This window comes from Metopolophium dirhodum, chromosome 3 (genome assembly GCF_019925205.1).
Source record: "Metopolophium dirhodum isolate CAU chromosome 3, ASM1992520v1, whole genome shotgun sequence".
Taxonomy (NCBI): domain Eukaryota; kingdom Metazoa; phylum Arthropoda; class Insecta; order Hemiptera; family Aphididae; genus Metopolophium; species Metopolophium dirhodum.
In genome coordinates, this window is record NC_083562.1 from 8016459 (window position 1) to 8030850 (window position 14392).

Here is a 14392-nt window from a genome sequence, read left to right on the forward strand (position 1 = left end):
ATATCACTGATATCTGAATGTAAATTGTAAACTGATATCACCGTATACCACGGACACGGTTTAAGATAATGATATCAGCACTGTTCCGTGATAACAGTAGAACCAATAGGTCCGTGTTCCACCCACATGTCCGGTGAATACTGAAAGTGATCACATTTAATTTTTATTTTTTACTGGCCAAAGCCAAACAATTAAGCTCATAAGTCAAAATCAAGGTAGGCCGTACTGGACGTAGGTACACTATATCAACACACATTGCTCAAAAGTCAAAACCTTATATTATTATTCCCTACTTTAAAATTACCAATTTGCGTTTTGTAATATTTATTATTTTATGTTCGTGTTTCTAAAAAATCCGTTTTATTTGATACAGATCGAATAAATTCGTATAGGTGTCTCGTATGTCAAATGGATAAAGGCTACACAAATATTAAATAATAATGATCGAGCCGGAATTGTTTAATTTCAAACCGCCTATAAATAAACATGACTATGTACAAAAGCATTGGGATAAATTATTAGCAAATATAGACGAGTGTGGACTTACCCATTCTGTAAGTATTTTAATGGTTGCGCTTAGTTGGTTTGTCTGATGTTAAAATATAATGAAATATTATTTATGATTAATTCTAATATGTTTTAGATATCAGTTGTTTTGCCCGACACAATTTTCATTCCAAATTATATTGAAAACATATTTGCTGAAAATGGTCAATACTATCTAATAAAAAAAGTTACTTTATGCTCATTAATAGATCCTGGATTTATCACATCTTTTGTGAAAAATGGTATTATTATTTATTAATTATTATTGCATGACATGTAATGTATAGTGTTTTAGTAATTATATACCTACCTACAAACATCTACAATCTTAAAGTTTCACATTATGTCATGGTATAAGTATTTAAATGTGTTGTGGTTACAATATAATGAATGCATAATGCAACATATTCAATAGTGGTTTCAGAATTTATTTATTTATTTGATGGACGTTAGATTATTAATATTAAAGATAAATATATACAAGATAACATATTAAATTAATTTTACAATAAAGAGAAATCAAGATAAAAGATAAAGTATAAAAGTTTATAATAATAAGTATTAAGATATTAAGTGATAGAGAAGAAAAATCTAAATTATTTACTGAATTTCCACTAGACAATAAAATATTTATAGGTGTACAAGACATATAATTTTGAGTGTAGAGTTTTATATAAAATAATTCTTTATTTTGAGTGTTAGGATTGTTTGTTTTTAAAACAATGTTGCTTAGGAGGGAAGAATCGTCTATTTTATTAATAAGGAGTTTGAATAGGAAGGTTCTATTATAAAACGGTTTTTTCTATCCTTTAATGTTTTTAAATTTAAAAAGTTTAAAATATTTTCATATCTAGAGTGAGGTGGTCACAATTATTGTAAATTAATGATTCTTAATTCTTTATTTTATACAAGATAATCATAATTGTTATTGTATAAACTAAGTTGTATTTTAATTGTTAAGGAAATGTTTACGCTATATCTCTAAATACTCAAATTGATGCTGAAGACTGTATTTCAATAACAAACAGAAATTTACTACAAATGTCTTTAATTCAATCTTCCTATCAGAATATGTGTCTACCAGCAAAAGACTCAAGTAATTTTAGTATTTCTATTGTATTTATATGTATTAAGTTAATATTTAACTAAGTTCTAAAATGTTATTTATTTTAGAAATTACATTGGATTTAAAAGAATTAAAGTTCAGTAGTAAATCTTATCAACGTATCAAAGAGAGTTTTGAACGTTTTCAGACCAAGTTTGACATGCTTATTAGCTGGGAATCCAATAGTAAGCAATTTGTTAACTATATTAAATATGTATATTTTATCAAAATATATTTTAGATGATGATGTCTGTCCTTCATCAATAGCTTCATACTTTAACAAAAATGGATTTGACTGTCAAGGATGTATACCCCGATCAACTACAACTAGAAAATATAATATGACCATCCCAACAGGCATTGATAATTTTGGACTTTTAGATACTTGGTTATCATATTTTTCCTTAGACATAAATATGTGAGAATATATTTTATTTAAGAAATTTTGTTATTATTATTACTTATTAGTTATTATTAATAATAAATAACCACGATTAAAGATAGTATCTATAGCTGTGATATTAACAGACATATAGCACTATTGATGGTATTTAAGTTACCCAAACCAAATTCTGAATATTTATTACCATGTTTTAGTAATCAAACCAGAGAAATAAGATCTAAAATAATTTGATTTTATTGTTTGAGTGTTTACATTTGTATACATTTTTTTTTATTTATATTTAATATTTATTCTTAGCTTGAATTCATGTAGTATTACAACAAATAAACATTACAGATTTTTAACTTTTTAGCGATGATAGGATACCAAGTATTTTACCTGATGGAAAGTTAACAAAATCAAATTCTCGTAGTGTTGGTCAAGTAACTCAAATTGTCTGGACAGGGTTTTTTGATACTCAAAAAGTAAAGCTATTGTTAGAAAAGTTCAAGTAAATATTAGCTAACACTGTTAGATACCTATATTACTGTTTAATTATTGATATAATATATTGCAGGGAATTTCAGGAAAAGGAAGGCAAAATATATTGGATGGCCATTCATTTGGAACCGTTTACAAATTCTCCATATCCTTACACTCATCGAACAATTGTATTAAACCCCGATAGTAAATATTTCATATCTTATTGCACAAAATGCAAAAAATGTTAAAAATTTGTTTTGAATTAAAAAGTATATATAATATATACATAAGGTGATATTAACTTTTTTTTATTTACTGTCTGGTTTGAGATATCACAGATAAAAAGAGAGATGTGTTGACGGGGGTAACATAAACAATAACATAATCAAGTTAGATCAACATCATTGCCAACGTAATTATTTAAAATGTAATCTGTAAAACCATCAATTTTTTCGTCATCACATGGTTTTATTGCCATCAAATCTTCCATGAAACATATTTCAATGCTTTTACAATGGTATTTATAATATATTTAATGCCCTTGAAGTACACCATTATTTGTTTGGGATCATTATATTCACCAACTATCAACAAGCATGGTTGAATTTTTGTATTTTTTTTAGATAATAATTCCTCCAATTCTGCACTAGTTTTCCCTAATACTTATGACAAAACTATTTTGAGAATCTCGAATTGAAAACTTCTTTAAAGAAATTTTGCCATTTTCATCTCTTGTTGTCTTTTTAGAAGTTGAAATAAACACCGAATGAAGAAGGAAGAATAGAACAGCATTTTTACAATCTAAAATCAAGAAAAATCTTTAATTTTATTATAATATAATATTCTTAAAAACAAACAATATATTGAAATAATTAAATAATAGAATAATATATATGTGTAGAATATATTCAATATATTGAATTATTTACTTTCAGTTAAGTGTGCAGTTTTTAACATTTCATCTAATTGTTTTTTTGAACTAGGGTCATTTATTTTTTTTTTCAGTACAATTAATACATTTGACTGAGATTTTTCAAAGTTTTCAATAAAATTGCAGTTAGGATAAATTTTTTTAAAGTCAATATTAACCTAGAAAAATATATTTTAAGATACAAAATTAATGAAATACAAAAGTACAAGACAATGAAAGGTGGGTTAGTGGATGTCTGCTGTACAGTAGGCGACAAGTGGGTCACTGTAATGGATGGTGTTAAGTTTGAATTCAATGATATAATATAATTGTACAGTGAAACCTCTATATAGTGGACAGCCACGGGGAATTTAAAATTGTCCATTATAGAGAGTTGTCCACTATTGAGAAAACCTCTACTTAGTGGACATTTGCAAAAAATTACTAAATGTCCACTATAGGGAGACACTATAGGAAATAGCAGGTTATATGTACACTGTATATGAACATATACATTGGAATATTAATTTATTATTTATTATGTATAATATTATATTATAAATATGTATATGTATATTGTATGTATGTATGTATTAAAAAATTATGTAGTATAAAAATACTTATAAAAATGTTTAATGATGTATTGTATTGTATTGTCTTCTGTAAGGATATTATTATCTATAGAAACATAGTCCTCAATTTCGATAATACTCGGTACAAGTTCTGAGAATAAGTCCAAATTCGCAACATTGTCATTTTCCATAACATATTCTGCTGTATCGATCGAAAAAAATCCCGACTTTTTAAAACAATTTTTGACTGTCTCTGGTTTTATATTTTTTAATGCGGATTTTATCCAAAAAATTGCATCTAAAACGTTTATAGATTTGTTTTCTACATTCTGATCAACTCTAGATAAAATATGACGAAGTAATCGTTGGCGATAGTGAACTTTAAAATTTTTAATAATTCCTTGATCTAGTGGTTGGCAAATCGAAGTCGTATTTGGAGGTACGAATATTAGTTTTATATTTTTTAAGTTTAATGTATCAGGATGTGAGCTAGCATTATCTAGAAATAAAATAATTTTTCTATTTTCCATCTCCATTTTTCTGTTAAAACACATTAGCCAATCTGTCATTAAATCTCGATTCATCCATGCCTTACGGTTAGCTTTCAAATTAACGCCTAACGTTGATACATTTACACTTTTGAAACAACGTGGTTTTAGTGATTTTCCTATTATTAACGGAGTTTCAAATTCCCCGATCATATTTACACATAATAAAACAGTTAATCGATCTTTAGCTATTTTACCTCCACGACAAATTTCGTTTTTTAAACACAATGTTTTATCAGGAAGTGCTCGAAAAAATAAACCTGTTTCATCACAATTGAATATATTTTTTGGTTCATAATCTGAAATTAATGTTTTCAATTTTTCTAACCACTTTTCTACGACACTTGTATCAACAGAGTTACCTTCACCACATATATTTTTAAAAGAAATGTTATGACGTTCTCGGAATTTTTGAAGCCAACCATTTGAAACTTTAAAATTTTCTAGACCTACCTCATTTGCAACTTCTCGTGCTTTCTCTTGGAGCAATGGTCCAGAAACAGGTAAATTATATGAACGGGCTCTACAGAACCATTCAAATGTAACTTTATCTACAAGTGCTCCATCCGATGTCTTCGAAAATTTTCTCCTCATATCTTCATTGCCGTTCTCAGCGTAATATTTTTTCAAATTACACCCATCTTGTAAAATGTTATTCACCTGTATTTTTCATTAAATGATTTTTAGATAAATTAAAACAAAATATGTATGTGCTTAAATTAAATATTTAAATTTACCTGTGACTTGCTTATGCAAAATCGTTCGGCTAAAACACGAACACTTAGATTTTCTGTTTCCTTGGTTTTAATAATATTTAATTTTTCTTCTAAGTTCAATCTTTTTCTTTTATTATTATTCATTTTAACGCAGGTACGTGTTCACACAATGTGCTGCACACAACTAACGACCGAACACATAACCGAACCATTAGTAATTTTTGGAATAGGAAAACCATTAAGATAAGATAAAATATGAACGAATATAACAGATAAATATAGTATTTTTATTAAACGTTTTCGAAATGTACATGTATTGTGTCCATTTATGAGAGGTAATTTTTAATTTGGTACCAGTTTATTATGTCCACGTCCACTATTAGGAGTGTCCACTACTAAGAGGTTATAGCTCCTATTATACGCATACATTTTTGCCGGGGAATTTAGAAGTGTCCACTATTGAGAGGTGTCCATTAATAGAGGTTTCACTGTATAAGAAAAACGATTCTGAGCGAAAATGATCAGTTAGCCTATGATATTACCAAGTATATTTGATGATATTATTGTGAATAAAGTAATTTATATATAACCTATTTAGGTACGTGGAACCTTGTTTTAAATTTTCAATCCTTAGCTATAAAAGTTGAAAATTTTATAAATTTTCAACTACAAAATAATTATTAAATTTTAACTTTGAAAAATTTTGTCAAAATTCGAACTTTAAATGCTTATAAAAAAAATTGTGCCTATGTATTTTTAATATTTTTCAACTGCTATTGTAACATTATATCAGGAGCCTTGCATTACATTTTCACGCTTTTTTACAAAACAAATAAAATTTTATTGATATTTATAGAAAAAAAAAACTAAAAAAGTTGAAAACTGACAATGTCCGTAAAAAGCTTAAAAAGAGTCAAAATATTTTCAAGATTGTATGGTGTATAGAAAATGAAAATATAAACATTTAGTAAAATTTTCATGTATTTACAAAATCGTTAGACGACAATTCGAGTGAATATCCAATCTTGTAAAAACGCTCATGAAAATTTAATTTGATTTGCTTGTGGACATTTTTTTTTGATAAAGGTAGACAAACTAATGAGTAATCTTGTATTACAAAAAAATTGATGAAATTACATGCTTACAAAAAAAAAACATTTTTTAATATTTTTAATATTTTAATAGGAGCCTTGTATTCGATTTTCAAGCATTTTTACCTAACAAATAAAGTTTTATTAAAAAGAAAAAGACTGAAAAAAAAAATGGTTTAGTTTATAGGTCTATGGTCTATGGTCACACTGTCACAACCATGTTGATAACGTTATTTATTATTTTATCAATTGTATTCAAATTTCAAATTTTCAAAATAAATACAAAATTACAAACACGATTGTGTAAAATTTATATGATATTTTATTGTTTTCTGTTTGTTAAAATTTTTCTTGCTATTAAAAATGCCTTTAATATTGATGGTTGGTTTACCGAGTAGTGGTAAAACGACGAGAGCTCGTGAAATTCAAAAATTTTTTACGGAGCAACAGCACAGAGAAGTTATCTTAATATCGGATAACGAAATTATATCAAATATGAATATAGACAAGAATGTTTTGTATTTAGGTAATTATAAATTAATTAATTTATAATAATACTAGCTGATCCTGTGCACTTCGTTGCCTGTTAAATGTATCAACTCTATATGACTTAGCTTTGTTCAATTCGTTTTTTAATATTCGGAGTATGGTGTTCAAAATTTATCTTAACCTATCTTCTTCCCAGAGGTCTAATCTACCCACAAACATTAATTTATATATATATATAACTATATAAATACACAGACTATAACTATACAGACTAAACTCTGGAACCACTTATCAGATCTTGTATATATTATATATATGTATATTGACAAAAGATCAACAAACATGCCCAATTAATATTTAAAAAGTAAAGCAAATTGTTTTTATTTTTTTTATTATTATTATATAGCTAAAAACCCATCATTGCTTATAGACGCATAATAATAATACTGATTGAATATGTATATGTACAATAACAAATCGTTGATGTATATAATAAATGGTTTGTTTGTTCTCGTGGCAACGAATTAAAATGATTCACTATAATTCTGGATTGAAATTTCTAGAACGAATCATTTTATACCACGTCACTCATGGCAACTATTAATAAACAAAATATCTGAAATCTCAAAATTCCCGTTTGAGCACCTCCCGGGGTTGGTCCTCTCCCTTTTTAAATTAGCCTATCTTTTAAGTTGTACCAAATTACATACAGTGTAAAAATTTCATCAAGATCGGTCCTGTAGTTTCGGAGTTTATCCCGGACAAACACGTGACACAATATTTTTAGATATATAATAAAGATAATACATCATTTTACATTATTGTTTTAGAATATAGATGGGTATTAGTAAATTATTAGATACCATTGACCAATGCTGGCATTGATTTTAAATTGTAAATTTGTTTTTTTCATCAGGTTTGCTAAATCTGTGACAAAATAAAATATTCTAAGATAATATGAGTCAGTAATTTGGATACTAAATAATTGTATTAGTATTAATTAGTATTATAAATATATATTTTGTTGACTTGCAATATTAATCCATGTAAATAATTAAATGTAATAATATTTACAGAAATGAAGAAAGAAAAAGATCTCCGGTCAAAATTGCATTCTGATGCCTTAAAGTTAGTTTATGAATACTATATTATAATACTATATTATTATTTTGTATTTAATGTTATGAATAATGGTACATTAATTCAAGGAATTTGATCTGTATTCATATAAACTGAATCAGTTAGTTATAAGTTATAACACTGTTCTGTGGATATATTTATGTACCTACCTAATGATAATTTATGTTACAAACTCAATTGTAGGAATTTTGATTGAGTCACAATAAAATTCAATTCCAATTATCATTTACTCATTGTTGCTCAATCCCGCCATAGTGTAATTATTTTTTTTAACTGTTTGTAGGAGTTTAACAAAAGAAAATGTTGTAATATTGGATTCTGGAAATTTTATTAAAGGTATGTAAACTGTATAATGTTTATTTTGTATTTTTATTTATTTATAAATAATAATATTGTAAAGTCAAATGTTAGTAATTTGAAACTTTTAATTTATTAGGATTTAGATATGAATTGTATTGTTCTTCTAAAAGTTTGAGTACACCAAAGTGCTTAGTTGTGTGTGATATTTCAACTGAAAAAGCTTGGGAGCTAAATGAAAACAGAACTGAACAAGAAAAATATGTAAGGAAAACATTTAATGATCTTGTTATGAGATATGAAGAACCAAATCATTCAAATAGGTTAGTTAAGTAAAATATTTTTAGTTATGTATATTAAATAGGATGAATATGTATTTAGATGGGATTCGCCATTGATAAATTTACAATTGGATGACACTTTGCCTGCCGAAGAAATCCGAAAAGCAATTTTTGAAGTCGCTGCTCCTGTACCAAATCAATCGACAATAAATGTAAGGATATAGGAATGTAGAACTCAATCTATAATATTAATAAATTATTTAATTGTTAATATTTTAAAATAACATTAATGTTTTAAAGCCAATTTCAACCCTAATTTTTAATAATATTTTCATCTAGTTTTATTATTCAAATAAATAGCATTATGAATATTATAAAGTTTGTCATGTCAACTACCAAACACAAAACATTTCCATTTTAAGTATTTACATAAATAATAAAATTAAATATTTTTGACTTATTCTTCTTATTTTTTTAAAAATTAATTAACTACCCAGTTCTTAAATGTTGAAAAATTAAAGTTTAAACATAAAATATTAATCAGTTAACTATTATTATTTAATATTTATTAACTTTTTAATCAAGTAATTTTCTTAATAATGAGGAATGTTTTTTTGAAATTTTTAGAATTTTTTTTTAATTTACTTTAAAGTATTGTGTAATTATGAAAATTTGATTTTTCATACAAAATTGAACAGATTAAGAAAATGAAACTTGTCATCAACCTTATAGTTCTGTTAGAATTATTTTAATTATGTTGTGTTATATTTTTATTTTTAACAGGCGCCATTAAATTCAAGTTCATATTTGTATGATTTAGATCAAAAAACACAAGAAGTAATTAACGTAAGTATAACATTTTTTTAAGTAAATATTAGTAAACATTTAATCAAAAAATAAGTTAAGACAATTATTATAGTCCTTATATTAATTAATAATAGTTTTTTTTTTTGTTTCTTACTCTGTGTTTTACAGTCAATTATACAGTTGAAGAAACAAGGCGTGGAAGGAGAGAATATTGAATTAGTCGATTATGAAGGGAAATATCTGAACAAATTGGATAAGAGTATCTCATTAGTGCAGCTTGCAAAGTCTAGGAAACAGTTTTTATCGTATGCCAAAAGCCACGTTTCAATTACAAATGACCAAACAAATATTGTTAATATGTTTATACAGTTCCTGAATAAGTCTGTTACTTGTTGAAAAAAATTATTATTATTATTTATTTATTCATTGGAGTAGGTAAGACCATAGGATTACAGAATTATGATGACATATTAGCATTTTGTTTTATATTTGCCTCCTCACTGTGAGGAGCATGGCATGCACAAAATGTATTCCAATAGAATGGATGGATATATGTGAGGACGATTTGGGACCAAGTAATGTAGGTTGATATTCACCACTTAAAGTTTTACTATGGTGTTTCACCCAGAATTTTAAATATTGAATTGACAACTGCATTAACTAATTTGTTTCACTTCTCTGACCTTATAGTAAATAACCTAAAATAACTGCTTTGCAATTTATTTAAAATTGAATATGTTCATCCTAACACCTATTTTACATTACATTATATCATTGATTTTAATAAATTAGTGTTCAGTATTTTAGTACTAAACTATTTATTATCAATGGTTATATTTGATTGTTTGTATTGTTAATAAATAATAATTCTATAAACTACATATTTTTTTATTCCATTTGTACTAAAGTCGTATACATTTGTGAGTTATAAATGTATAAGTTTATTATTTGTTAATATTATTTATTATTTTACAAATAGGTACTTGGAATATTTTTGCAGATACTCCAGTGTATATTATTAAATTACATAGACAATTATTATGATTTTATGAATATTAATTGACAATTATTATGATATATAAGAATCTATTAACTGTTAATTTTAAATGCTTATAATATAGGTAATTAATCAAATTTCATGTCAAGTGTTAACTGACTAGGTACTTTTATAAACATTATTTCCGAATGTATTGTATTTAATTTCATCACACAATCCTGTCCAGTAAATGAAAAATCTGAATCTCGTAGCAAGTTGTGTAATTTTTTATTACACAACATTGCTGGGGGAACATGACCCTATGTTCCTTCTTCCTATTGTGTTGTCAGTAGTTTTAATTGAACTCATAAACATTAATTTCAGTGTAAGCCCATAGCCAAATACTTCAAAAATAAATTGTTCTAAACTAGTTGATCATTGAAACAATAATATTTAATATGAAATTGTATGTTAATATGAGTACCTACTTCAAAAAAAGTACCTACCTATACTCTGTACCAAATAAGAGCACACAAATACAAACTTTAAAGTTAGTATTACATGAAATACAATATTACGAGTAATTAAGTCACGGAACATTGTAAATTGTAGAATATATTGTAGATTAGATACTACAAAAAAATAGATAGGTGTACCTAATAAAGTGTTTGAAATCTGAATAATCCATTCATACAAAAATAAAATTGATGAATGCAACTTTTTAATATTTTCACGAGTTAATATTTTTTGAAGAGTTGTTTAAATACTCTATCTGAGTGTCGCGAGGGGCGATTATAGGGTTTATTTTTACGGGGGTTTGACTTAGAACTTTGAAATGATTTTTGCCGATTTCTAGGAACAACATTTTACGTCTAGAGACACTGGCGATTGGTATTTTATAGTGCCATATAGTACGATTCTGACCGTTTTTAAGTAGCTAGTTCAATATACCTAGGCAACTGTCGATACTCGTATGTGGTAGGTATGCCCGATTCTATGTGTGTGCAGTGTGCAGGCGGGTTATATAAATGTGTGAGTATAGTAAGTGATCATTAGTATCAGTGACAGTGTACAAAGTAAATAAAATCATTATTTTTATTCGTTTCTATGGTGATAATCAAAGCGTTAGAAATTAAAATCCCATTTTTAGCGGTTTTTTAAATTTGTGGTTGGTTTTTCCCGTGGCATTAAATAACTATTGAAAAAATCGAAAAATGATTAATTATCATTAATTAAATCAATTCAATAAAAATCCGACTAACCAATACTACCCACGCCATGAAGTACTTATATTGAATAGTTTCTTTAATCAAGCCAACCAATCCCTATCGTGAATCTATTGTGCTTATATTGTAAAAATATTTTATACAGATTGTACAAATTAAAATAAATTTGATAAAAAAAAAGTTCAATAACATGAATACCAAAACTTGTATTTAAATTATAAACTACTTCCACAGTACCACCCATTAAATAAGAAGAAAGATATTTAAAGGATCAAGATAAATACCAATCCAGCCAGTGGTGGTCAGTGTCTTGTACTCGTGTATATGCCATGGTATAATATGGGAGTGAGGAGCCGACAAGGGTTTCAGTGTTTAGTTATTCTGTTTTATTTTGGCGAAACCTTATTTATAAATTGTCAGAAGTTAGAAAAATTTTAAAATAATATTGTTGAAACAAAATTTAAAATAGTACATTCCAAAATACTAGTAATTAGAATTTGGATTAGACCACGAGAATTAAAAACAGTATTTAGTATTCTAGAATAAAAATACAAATAAAAAGTATTTTTTAAGTATTTAAAATACATTGATTAAAAAGTATTTTAAAAGTATTTAAATACAAGTATTTGAATACTTAACAAGACTGGATATTACCAAGTATATTTGATGAAATTATTGTGAATAAAATAATTTTTATATAACCTATTAACGTGGAGCCTTGTTTTAAATTTTCAATCCTTAGCTATAAAAGTTGAACATTTTATACATTTTTACTACAAAAAAATTATTACATTTTTTCGAAAATTGAACTTTAAATTCTTATAAAAACAAATTGTGCTTATGTATTTTTAAAATTTTTCGACTGCTATTGTAACAATATCAGTGGGTTAAGCGTAATCGATTATTGTAATACGGGCCCTTTTTTATTAGTTAAATGACCCGAAGTTGAAAAAAAATGTTAATAACATAATGTGATGGTTATAATTATCAATTTTTATTTGGTGAATAATATTAATCAATATTGAATTATTAAACATTTAAAATGTGGATACATATTTGAGTATTTGACCGACTGGTACCATTATATCAACCCCCCTCTATATCACTACATGAGTCCACATTGACGTCGTCGACGTAAGGTGGCGCCACAGAATAGATTAAATCAGAATGGTCACATCTCAAAAAATTACATTATTCTTATGGGAAGCTGATAAGAAGGTCCGCCATATTGAATGCATACGTCAGTGTTGCCCAAAAAAAAAATCTTAAATTTACCTCTTACTATACAATAGTTCAGCTATAAGTTTTATTTTTATTTATTCATATTTGTAATTATGAATACTGTTATTAAAATCTTTTGTGCAATTTCGTTTGCAATTACGTGCAAAATAAAACTACGTTTAAATTAATCTACTTCTCATGATTCGGATTTATAATTTGTTTTTTTATGTTTTAAAGCAAAGGAAAAAAAGTTGCAATTGCACGAGAATCCGGTCTCTAGTTATTATGTTGTAAGACGGGCTGAATAGAAACACTTTTAACTCAGCAATATCATAAATTTAACGGTTCCATTATGGGTTTTGTTCTAAAAAGCTGATCAATGCATCAAAATACTGATCTGTTTTAGAATGTATGATTCAAATTTCAAGATATTTGTATTTATATTTAACAGATTATTTAATATTCTTCTTTTCTTTTTAAATACCATATTTGGTAATTTGGTAACGTTATTGAGATTTGGATTAACTCATAAATATCCAACAAGATGTTAAAATGTATTACACATAAATATATAATATTCAAAATAAATTCAATAGTTTATGTGGTAAAATACTGGTTTTTTCTGTACTATATTTTATATAATTATAATATTGGTATAAACCAAATGTAACACAACTATAAATCAATAATAGATTTTAATGAATTAAAAAAATATACACTAATTTGATATAATTAAAGAATATAGGTGACACACTTCTAGGATACAAATAAAACATAATTCATCATTGAGTAATAATTTATTTTATAAACAAGTAATAAAAAGAGTTACTTAGTAGTAATAATAATAATAATAATAATAGGTTATTTTTATTTCAAAATTGAATACAATTAAGAAAATCAGATATTTAAAAAATGCAATTGTTTGTCTTCTTAATATCTTCTTTAAAATCTATAAAAATACTTTTTACAATTTTTTATCATTCTAAGTATTTTTCTATTTTACAAGTCAACATACATTTTTAATATCATATTGTGAAAAATAATATTTTACATGACTTTTTATATTCCAATAATACCGAGTGATCCATAAATTGTGTTAACACTGATTATTTGAAAAAGTTTAAACTTACCTTAAATTAACCTTATATAATTTGATGTAATTTTATAACATTTCTGAACAAAATATTATTTTTATGTACCTGCTATTAACGTTATAATTTGTAAACTTTTTACATTTTTAATTGAGACCATACATTTTTATAATCATATTCTCTGAGTATTTCATTTTTTTTTAAATCAAGTTTCTGTTAAGAAGTTATAAGTATTTTCAGATGAGATGAGCGGAATATAGATCAATTTGATAAGTTTATGATCGCCAATAACTACTTGATAGAAATTTGATTAAAAAAAAAATGAAATACTCAGATGGCTTTTACAATTGATCAAACAACATTTTGAATACTGTTTGGCCCGTTTATTAACAATAAACTCCATTGTGAATAAATTAACAAAGTTACACAGTAATGCAAGTGAACAATTCAGTAAACTTGAAAATTACAGTCAAAAATTTTTAAAACCATATAATAAGGTACAAAAAGCCGC

The 14392-nt window shown here is 25.9% G+C and overlaps 3 protein-coding genes and 1 pseudogene across 5 annotated transcripts; 2 read left to right on the forward strand and 2 right to left on the reverse strand.

Moving 5' to 3' along the window:
* Positions 1–86: 86 nt before the first annotated feature.
* LOC132941976 (ribonuclease P protein subunit p40-like) lies at positions 87–2813 on the forward strand. Of its 3 annotated transcripts, none has more exons than XM_061010252.1 (8): positions 87–215; positions 374–554; positions 644–788; positions 1508–1642; positions 1720–1836; positions 1892–2069; positions 2407–2544; positions 2611–2813. In XM_061010252.1, exons 2-8 carry the CDS (start codon positions 441–443, stop codon positions 2762–2764), a joined length of 981 nt encoding a protein of 326 aa, XP_060866235.1. In that variant the 5' UTR covers positions 87–215; positions 374–440; the 3' UTR covers positions 2765–2813. The 3 variants fall into 3 exon arrangements, with proteins under 3 accessions (XP_060866235.1, XP_060866236.1, XP_060866237.1); XM_061010253.1 differs by having other exon boundaries at positions 97–231; XM_061010254.1 differs by having other exon boundaries at positions 127–235.
* Positions 2814–2863: 50 nt separating this feature from the next.
* On the reverse strand, positions 2864–3581 carry LOC132940093 (uncharacterized; annotated as a pseudogene).
* A 616-nt stretch (positions 3582–4197) lies between these two features.
* Positions 4198–5448, reverse strand: LOC132941978 (jerky protein homolog). The gene is made up of 3 exons (XM_061010257.1): positions 5284–5448; positions 5000–5206; positions 4198–4296 (listed from the first exon to the last, which is right to left on the reverse strand). The coding sequence occupies exons 1-3, from the start codon at positions 5404–5406 to the stop codon at positions 4279–4281; spliced, it is 348 nt and encodes a 115-aa protein (XP_060866240.1). The 5' UTR covers positions 5407–5448; the 3' UTR covers positions 4198–4278.
* Positions 5449–6673: 1225 nt separating this feature from the next.
* On the forward strand, positions 6674–10624 carry LOC132941072 (protein KTI12 homolog). Its single transcript, XM_061008928.1, has 7 exons — positions 6674–6879; positions 7919–7970; positions 8266–8318; positions 8419–8602; positions 8661–8772; positions 9344–9406; positions 9536–10624. The coding sequence occupies exons 1-7, from the start codon at positions 6717–6719 to the stop codon at positions 9761–9763; spliced, it is 855 nt and encodes a 284-aa protein (XP_060864911.1). The 5' UTR covers positions 6674–6716; the 3' UTR covers positions 9764–10624.
* Positions 10625–14392: the final 3768 nt, after the last annotated feature.

Bases quoted from the DNA above. Each gene is read 5' to 3' on its own strand.
- LOC132941976 (XM_061010252.1), top strand. From the start codon at position 441: ATGATCGAGCCGGAATTGTTTAATTTCAAACCGCCTATAAATAAACAT. The intron at 555-643 runs GTAAGTATTTTA...AATATGTTTTAG, and splicing joins AGTGTGGACTTACCCATTCT to ATATCAGTTGTTTTGCCCGA. The intron at 789-1,507 runs GTATTATTATTT...TTAATTGTTAAG, and splicing joins CACATCTTTTGTGAAAAATG to GAAATGTTTACGCTATATCT.
- LOC132941978 (XM_061010257.1), bottom strand. From the start codon at position 5,406: ATGAATAATAATAAAAGAAAAAGATTGAACTTAGAAGAAAAATTAAAT. The intron at 5,207-5,283 runs GTAAATTTAAAT...TGAAAAATACAG, and splicing joins TTTGCATAAGCAAGTCACAG to GTGAATAACATTTTACAAGA.
- LOC132941072 (XM_061008928.1), top strand. From the start codon at position 6,717: ATGCCTTTAATATTGATGGTTGGTTTACCGAGTAGTGGTAAAACGACG. The intron at 7,971-8,265 runs GTTAGTTTATGA...AACTGTTTGTAG, and splicing joins TTGCATTCTGATGCCTTAAA to GAGTTTAACAAAAGAAAATG. The intron at 9,407-9,535 runs GTAAGTATAACA...TGTGTTTTACAG, and splicing joins AAACACAAGAAGTAATTAAC to TCAATTATACAGTTGAAGAA.